General features: G+C 51.4%; 1 protein-coding gene across 1 annotated transcript; it reads right to left on the bottom strand.

The window, feature by feature from the left end:
• Positions 1-4,826: 4,826 nt before the first annotated feature.
• Positions 4,827-6,590, bottom strand: SPN (sialophorin; the record flags this gene model as incomplete). The annotated part of the gene is made up of 2 exons (XM_082670271.1): positions 4,827-6,084; positions 6,469-6,590. 2 exons carry the CDS (start codon positions 6,588-6,590, stop codon positions 4,827-4,829), a joined length of 1,380 nt encoding a protein of 459 aa, XP_082526397.1.
• Positions 6,591-8,571: the final 1,981 nt, after the last annotated feature.

The following is an 8,571-nucleotide window of genomic DNA, read 5'->3' as shown; positions in this document are numbered from 1 at the left end:
TTGGAGAGGCCGGAGACTGGGGGAGGGGGTGGGGCGGGAGGGGGAGAGGGAGGGGCCGGTCTGACCATCCCTGACCGGCCCTGCCCTGGTTCTCTGGGGCTCCCTCTGGCCTCCAGGACACTCAGTCATATAACTCAGAAGTCCTCTCCTCTCTGAGCCTCGGCCCTGTTCTCTCCACTCACCCAGCCTCCTTGACCCTGCCCCAGGGTGTGCTCCCTGTGATGGCTGGAGAGAGTTTTTGACGGTGCACTGGGGAAATCCTACTTCCCTTCTTTTTGATCTCAAATACTTCTTTACCTTTTTCTGCGCCTCCATTTCCTTAGCTGTAAAATGGGATAATACCAACCTCATGGCTTCAACTGAGAATCAAGTGAAAAAACTCTGCGGGTGACACAGAGTAGAAACTCAACAAAAAGCCACATTCCTTTTCTTCCTTCTTCCCAAGGTACTTTAAGGGCCCTGAGCAGATCAGAGCCGGGCTTCTGAACAAGAAAACCAGGAAACTGCCAATTATTGTACTGTGACTTCAGGCAAGTTCCTGTCCCAGAAGTGCTGGGGACTCCAGTTCTTCATCAGAACCACTTGCTAAAGTCTCTGGGACCACTGATGGCCAGACACTGGCCTCTTCCCAGCCTTCTCCCATTTCTGCCTCTGCAGCATGTGACCCTGCCAGGACTTGGACTTGGGTGAGGCAAGCAAGGGTCCTGGGGCACAAAACTGAAGAAGGCCTCACTCTCAAGCTCCATTTTACACCTTACTGCCTTGCTTGCCTCACTCTAGTCCAGGTCAGCTCCTGACAGCCCTTCTCCAAACTATTTCTCCCTTTTTCCCCCCCAGACGTCATTTTCTCCCGGTTTCTCTCTTAAAGGCTCTTTTCTGTTTCCTGCAGGTCCTTCTTCCTACAGGCAGCCCTCAAACTGTGGTGTTCCCTCAGTGTGGTGGGACTGTTCCTCTTTTCCTCTTGGGCACAAGCTAAACTACATTTCCCAGCCTCCTTTGCATGGAGGCCACCATATGACTGAATTCTGTCCAATGGAATGTGAGCAAAAGTGATGCGTGTCGCTCTAGTCTTCCCATGATCCTCCCTGGGAATGACAGAGCCACAAGATGGAAGGAGTCTGGGTCCCTGAATGACCTCATGGAAGGTTACCCTCCAAATGCCAACATTAAATTGTTACATAAGCAAGGAAAAAGCTTCTCTTGAGTTCTCCCCCTGAGAATTGGGGGTTGTTTGTTACAGCACTTAGCCTGCCCTGACTAACACATGAAGCTTCTCTCCACAGCTCTCTCCTTTTCTCATTCTATACAGTTTATGCGTTTATCCACCAATGCCGTTATTTAAATTGCTATCTAACATCAGATAACTCCTTAATCTATATCTCCAGCTCTGACTTCCCTTGCAACTTCCAGGCCTCTACTTCTAACACCCCTCATGGGGAGTTCCCTGGTTGTCGAGTGGCTAGGATTCAGTGTTTTCACTGCTGTGGCCCAGATTCAATCCCTGGTCGGGGAACTAAGATGCTGCAAAGTGCGTGGCGTGGCCAAAATATAAATAAATAAATAAATAAATAAATACTCATGGTTTCCCCCCAAACTGCTCACCTCTTTGCATTTCCACATAGTGATGTCAGCATCTCCTCCATTTTCCAAGACAGAAACTTTAAGAGTCTAACCTCATTCTTCCCCCATCACCTCAACAGTCAATTAGTCTCTGAATAAATATATTTCAAACCTGACCTCTTCTTTCACCTTAGGCCAGACTCCCACTCTATCTAACTTGAACTAGACTAATGCTCCCGTCTCAGGTCCCACTGCCTCAGGCCATGCTCCTGGATGCCAGTTTCATTCAAAGGACAGATATGACCTTGCCATGGTTTACTTGAAAACCACTGTTTGCTCATTCATTAATCCGTTCACCTCTCCATTCAGTAAACACATATTAGGTAGACATGCCAGGCTCTGGCCTCTGGAGCCACAAAGATGACAGGTGGACTTGAAGGGGCTACAACCTAATGAATGGGGACACCTTCACACGATTACAGTCCAGTTGTTTGTACTGTCACGCAAGCTGCTGTAAGAGTGGAGGAGAAATACACTATCTGTTTGGGATGGAGGCAGCAAGGGCGGCTTCGCAAAGGCAGTGACATTTGAACTACTTCTTGATGGTTGAGAGGAGTTTGGCGGGAAGTCAAGATGTGTGTGTGGTGGGACAGGACGGGGGTGCGCAGGCTTCTGGAAGAGCGTGCGCAAACGCAGAAGTGAGCATGTGGCCCTTTCCATGGCCGGCAGCTTTGGGGATCCGGGGCATGGTCCAGCTAGGCTGTCCTGAAGTCACTAGCTGGGCAGGCAGATGCTAAGCACCCCAAGGGGCTAAGGCACACAGGCACCCATTGGCAGCTCCTTGCTGGGGACACGTAGATGGTCTCCAAAATACCCTGGGTTTTCTGATGGCTAATGGCTCGACCCCCAACCTCCCCAGAACAGGAGCAGAAATACAGATGCAGAGGAAAATGAGGCGTAAATGTCCATTTTCAGAAATGAAATGTCCATAGAACCGTGCTCGGAGGCCCTTTTCCTGTCTGCAAAAGTGAATTACATTAATAGACTTCTCAAGACCGTCCCCATCCAAATCCTTCTTCCATCTGGAGTTTGCAATGGATGACAAAGCTGTATTTGTAACCGTGATTTTAATGTGTACTTTTGAAAATAAAATAGAAACATGCATTTTAAAATATAAGATGAAGAATAATACACTGTATATGGTTGTGTGTGAGAGAAAATCCTGGGTTTTTTTTGTTTTGTTTTGTTTTGTTTGCGGTACGCGGGCCTCTCACTGCTGTGGCCTCTCCCATTGCGGAACACAGGCTCCGGACGCGCAGGCTCAGTGGCCATGGCTCACGGGCCCAGCCGCTCCACAGCATGTGGGATCTTCCCGGACCGGGGCACGAACCCGCGTCCCCTGCACCGGCAGGCGGACTTTCAACCACTGCGCCACCAGGGAAGCCTGAGAATCCTGTTATTTAAGAAACTAGAATGTGCTGGTAGTTTCGCAAAAGAAGAAAAATGTTATTTTACTGTCAGGACAAAATTAGTATTTTCAATATTTTATTATTTATTTATTTTGGCCGGGGTGAGGGGGGGTGTGCAGGTTCGATCCCTGGTCGGGGAACTAAGACCCCTTGTGCCTGTGTGGCACGTCCAAGAAAGAAATAGAAAAGGCGCCCAGGTTTGCGTGGTGAAGGCTGGATTTCCACCCCAGCTAGCCCAGGCATGGGTGGCAGAACTCCAGGCGGATCTGTGGCCACTTTCCGCCGCTTCTCTCCTCATCCCTCTTCCACGCCCCCATGAACTGACCCACCTGGGGGCCCTTCCCCAGCCTCTGGTGTCCCCTCCAATCCAAACCACCTGGCAGTCACGCTCTCATGGAGTCCCGTGGCCTCTCCTTTTGTAGGTCAATGTGTCTGCTCTCATCCACTGCTCCTCTGACTCAACAACTTCCTCTTTGCAAATTTCCTCTTTGCCCTGGGGAAATACCAACGGCCTCTGGTCCATGCGGTGCCCTGGGTTCTGGCCTGGGCTGGTCTCAGAGACAGCACAGTTGGGTCTTGTCCCCTCCTCTCCATCCCAGAGCCACAGGGATGCCCCTGGTTCTGGAGGCCTGTCACAGCTCACTCTCTCACTGACCCTCCTTGTAGAATGGAAGAGGGGATACAGACAAACACATTAAACTTGTAACAGCATCAGCATGACCTGGGACTCTCGTGTGTGCACTGGGGAGCGGGGGGATGGGGGGTGGGGGGAGTGGTGGGGGGCTTTGAGGAAGGGACATAGCGGCTGAGCTGAAGAACCACACTTGGTCACACATGCAGTCTTTCTGTCAGGCCCTGCCACAGACGGAATTAAATCTTCCACCTCCACCCCATCGGAGCAAAGACGAGGGTGCCTATGTTCTCAGCACCTCCTGAGGGCGGCATCTCCTCAGCCTCTGCAGCCCTTCCTGCCCCCTCCCTCACCCAGCTGTACTCGCCACTGCCCTTCACAAGCGTCACCAAGTCCTCGCCTCTTGCACACAAAGTACATGCATGAGTGGACCCACGCAGGTGCCGAGGCTTCTAAGAACTACATCTGCACAGAAGCTCTTCTCACCTCTGCTCTTGGGAGGAGAAACAGCTGAAGCCTCTGGCTGCCTCGATCCAGAGTTGGGGGAGAATGTGGTGGCTGGGACCGTGAGCCAGCCTAGGGTCCAGGGGCCGTCTCAGACGCACCTGAGACCACTGCTGGGTGACACCACCCAGCCCATGCTCCAGGCTGGCCTAGCACAGAGCACTGGGGCCTGGAGTTAAAGGCAGTTCATGGGCTCAGCCGGTGGGACTGTCCTAATCCATGGGGCCAAATGTACTTTCCAGAGTAATCCTAAGGTGGGGGTTTGCTGGGTTGCCATTTCCTCTTCTTCCCAGACTCTGGTATTCCTGGGGAATCCTCTGAGAAATCGTAAGTTTGGCCTTTATGGAGACTCAACAGCTGGTTTCAAGGACAGAAATGTGGAGAAAATGTGATGGGGAGAAGCAGGGGTTGATGAGGAGAGTTCGTTCATTCAATCTACAAGGGTTCAGTGGGTGTCAGCCCTGACCTGCGTGCTGGGTGTGGGTGCTGCGTGGGCTGCTGGCTAGAAGAGCTGAATGAGGATTCAGGGTGAAGATGCTGGGTGAAAATCCAAAGGGTGCTGGGTGAAAATGCTGGGTGATGATGAGGCTGGATGTGATGACAGGAGGGAAGGTGATGAAAGCGGGAACGATTCTGAGCTCCAGTCTTATTATTCTCAAACGTTAAGGGGCCTCCACATCTCTCTCTTCTGGCCCATCAGAAGTAGAGGTCTCCGCAGCCTCATCCTTGCTGCCCACCAGTGGCTCTTCCTCCCCCGTTAGGCTGGGGGCTGGCCCAGGCTTTAGCTCCTCCAGCGCCATGGAGCCCTGGCAAGACTTCCGTCTACCAAAGAAAGTGGTAAGTGTGGGCCGCTGGCCAGACCCCTCCCCCTGGGGGACCCCAGAGTCATTGTTACCCCCGGACGCTCCCTCTGTTATTGTCGCGGCCTCCTCATGGGACACCTGGGCTACCCCAGCCCAGGCATTTGCCACCCCGTTGTGTTTTCCACTCCTGCTTAGTGTCAGTACTCCTGTCTTCCGCTTCTGCCGCTGGTGCCACAGCAGGAGTAATGCCATGAGGAAAATGACCACCAGCAGGGCCACAAGCACAGCTACCAGCAAGGTGCCATTTGTCTCCCAACCTGAATTTGGGGAGGACCTACTGCTTATGTTTGTGGAGGACGTTGGGCTGGATATTTTTACTCCAAAGGTGGAGGAGCCACTGGTCCCCAGGGGGGTCTTCAGAGACGTAGTTGCCATGGTGACAGGAAGTCCACTGGTCTCCTTGGAGGTCTTTAGAGAGCTAGTTTCCATGATGACAGGGGGTCCGCTGGTCACATTGGAGGCCTTCAGAGAGCTAATTGCTGTGGTGATAGGGGGTCCACTGGTCCCATCAGAGGTCTCCAGAGAGCTAGTAGCTGTGGTGACAGGGGGTCCACTGGTCCCACTGGAGGTCTCCAGAGGGCTAGTTGCCATGGTTTCACCAGTCGTAGTATGGAATCCTGCAGATTTCACTACTGGGACAGCAGGTATACTGGTTGCATTAGAGATTTCCAGGGGCATTGATAATGTTTGGGCCGAATCTTTCTGGGAGATTATTGACTCATTTACAGGAGGGCCCCTGCTGGCAGCAATGGAAGTCCCAGGAGAGGAAACCTCATTGGCTGTATAGGGAGTTGAGGAAGGCGGGAAGATCTTGTGCTCAGTGCTGTCATCTGTCTTAGGGACCTCGGTTGTTGCAAAATTAGATGTCGTTGAGTTGAATTTTGTGGTCTCATAGATATCTGAGACCAAAGAAGCAGAGGATGCTGTGGATTCCAACTCCTGCAAAGTAATTGTGCCGTCCGGAGACTCTGAGCTCCTGTTTTGGGCCCAGACGCTCCCAAAGAGGAGGAGAAGCAGGATCATTTCCAAAGCAATAGGCATGAGCAGGAGTTGGGACCTGAGGGTGGGGAAGTTGAAGAAATAGAATACATAAGGAGCTGGGGGTGGGGGGCAGGACCTAGCCAGGCCCTCCCTCCTGCCCACTTCCCTGCCAAATGCCGGGCCCAACTCTGCGGTTCAACGGCTTTTTCCACCCTTGCTTTTACTAGTATCAGAAGTAACAAGACGCTGGCAGCTCCCCCATCGAATCTACCCCATAGGCCCCCTTGGGCGTTGGCAGCCCCGGCTCCAGCAACAGCCACCCCCTCCTGGCCTGCGCTGACCCCATTCAGCCCCAATGGCTCCTCGTCCTCTTTTCCCATTATCTATCAAGGTCTTCTCAAGCCAGAGGCACATTCCCAGGTCCACTGAAGCCCCTGCCCCACCAGGTCACACCACTTACCAGCTCAGTGGATAAGGGCACAGGGCTGGGACCAGGCTGCTCCAACTCCTGAAGCTGGGGCAAGACTGGTGGAGGGGCCTCAAGGGGAAAGGAAGTGGCCCTGGCTCCACCCACCCCAGCATCCTGCCCCACCCGCCCTGCTCCTACATTGCCGTGTGATGAGAGAGGCATCACTCACTCTTTCAGGGTCTGAGATGATGACAGGGGCTCTGGGGTCTCAGCTGAAGCAGGTGGGGATGGTGGGCGGGGTCTGGAATGGGGATTCCCGGGTCTCCTCTGGAAAATGGGATGGCAAGCCGTGAAGCTGGGAGAGGGATATGTGTCAGAGCAGGGGTGGTGGAAATGCATGCTTGAGAACCAGGGGGTGCGGAGGAGGAGATGGGAGGGGAAGGTGGTTTCCTTTGCCTTTGTGGTCCCCGAGCTGTTAGGCCAGCACCCAAGGCTAACACTTCTTCTGCCCCAAGAGCTCCCAGGAAGTACCAGGGCAAGAGGAAGCCCTCGACTCTGGCTGGGGCAGTGGAAGGCTTTGCAGGCTGTGTGAAATCCCTGATGGGCTCTTGACTTCTCAAGAAGCTTGCGGGGGTAGGTCACTACAATGGCCCCCAGTCGTGGACTGCCTGACTAAGTCAAGGTGGTTATTAAGCACTGTATATGCTATGAACTTATTTTTGCAGGAGACTAATAAAAATGTGGGAATCTACATGGAAGGCTGTCTGAAAAGATATTCATTGAGGTATTAACAAGTTTCACTGGGTAGGTATGAGTAGAGAATTCTTTACTTTCTTCTTTGGGTGTTTGATGTTTTCTTACTTCCTTTAATTTGTAAGCTTTGACTCTCAGTATGTGTATGGTTTTTTGCCTTTCTTTAAAAAAAGATCAAAACTGATTTTTATGTTGTAAAAGTAATAATGATAGATGACTGAAACAGGCCAATGTCAGGGCCTGGGATTGTACCCCACTCACAAGCTAACGAGTTAGTCTGACAAAGACGTGAGACTCCTGGATCACAGACATAGGAATCCACTACTCATTGCTCAGCAAACTCATTGCTCAGCAGGAGCGCCGTCTGCTTCAGTTTCACTTGCCCCCCTGAGCCCCACAGGGGTGACCACAGAGAGGCTTGCCCCGCAGCTGAGGAACACTGAGCTTGGAGAATTTCCTTCTTTTCGAGTAGATGGTAAGCAAGCTTGCTCTTTGTCCTGAAGGGAGACATTACTTCATCCCTCAGCGTTACTCACTGCAAACCAACCTTGAGAAACGGCCTGGATGTAGAGCGGCCAGGACCTTGTATTGCGGGCATATCAGCAAGAGTGTGCAGGGAAGCTCGGGGCTGGGGTGGATTGCCTCTCCCACCAGGCAGCAGTGTATAAAGTGAAAAAGCTCCGTACCGACACCACCAGATAAACCCTGGTCACAGGGTATATATGCATATACACATGTATTTTTTATAGTATTAGATTTTATTATACATAATGTTCCTTGCTTTTCTTTTTTTTACTGAACAAAAGGAAGGAAGGAAGGGAGGGAGGAAGGAAGGAAAACATTTCATTGTCAGACATTAGGTTGTTTCAACATTTTGCTGTTGCAAACAGAAAAGTAGGAATAATTGGCTGCAAAGTAATTGGAGGTTAAAAAAATTTTTTTAATTAAGAAGAAAATCAACAAAAATATTTGTAAGACTTCATATAGGACTTCCTTGGTGGCGCAGTGGTTACGAATCCACCTGTCAGTGCAGGGGACGTGGGTTTGAGCCCTGGTCCGGGAAGATCCCACATGCTGCGGAGCAACAAAGCCCGTGCGCCGCAACTACTGAAGCCAGCACACCTAGAGCCCGTGCTCCGCAACAAGAGGAGCCACTGCAATGAGAAGCCTGCGCACCGCAACGAAGAGTAGCCCTCGCTCACCACAACTAGAGAAAGCCTGCGTGCAACAATGAAAACCCAACACAGCCGAAAGTAAATAAATTAAATAAATAAAAAGACTGTATATAGATTCCCAATTTCTCAATCTTTAAAAAAAATCACTGAAGCAAAACACATTGTTGACAAAATTTTCATTTCAACCAAATTGCTGCTGAAAAAGTTGTACGTTCCCCGGGCTCAA

This window comes from Grampus griseus, assembly GCF_964374135.1.
Source record: "Grampus griseus genome assembly, chromosome: 14".
NCBI classification, from domain to species: Eukaryota; Metazoa; Chordata; class Mammalia; order Artiodactyla; family Delphinidae; genus Grampus; species Grampus griseus.
The sequence above is the reverse complement of the archived record's forward strand: the minus strand, read 5'-3'. Positions and strand labels throughout refer to the sequence as shown.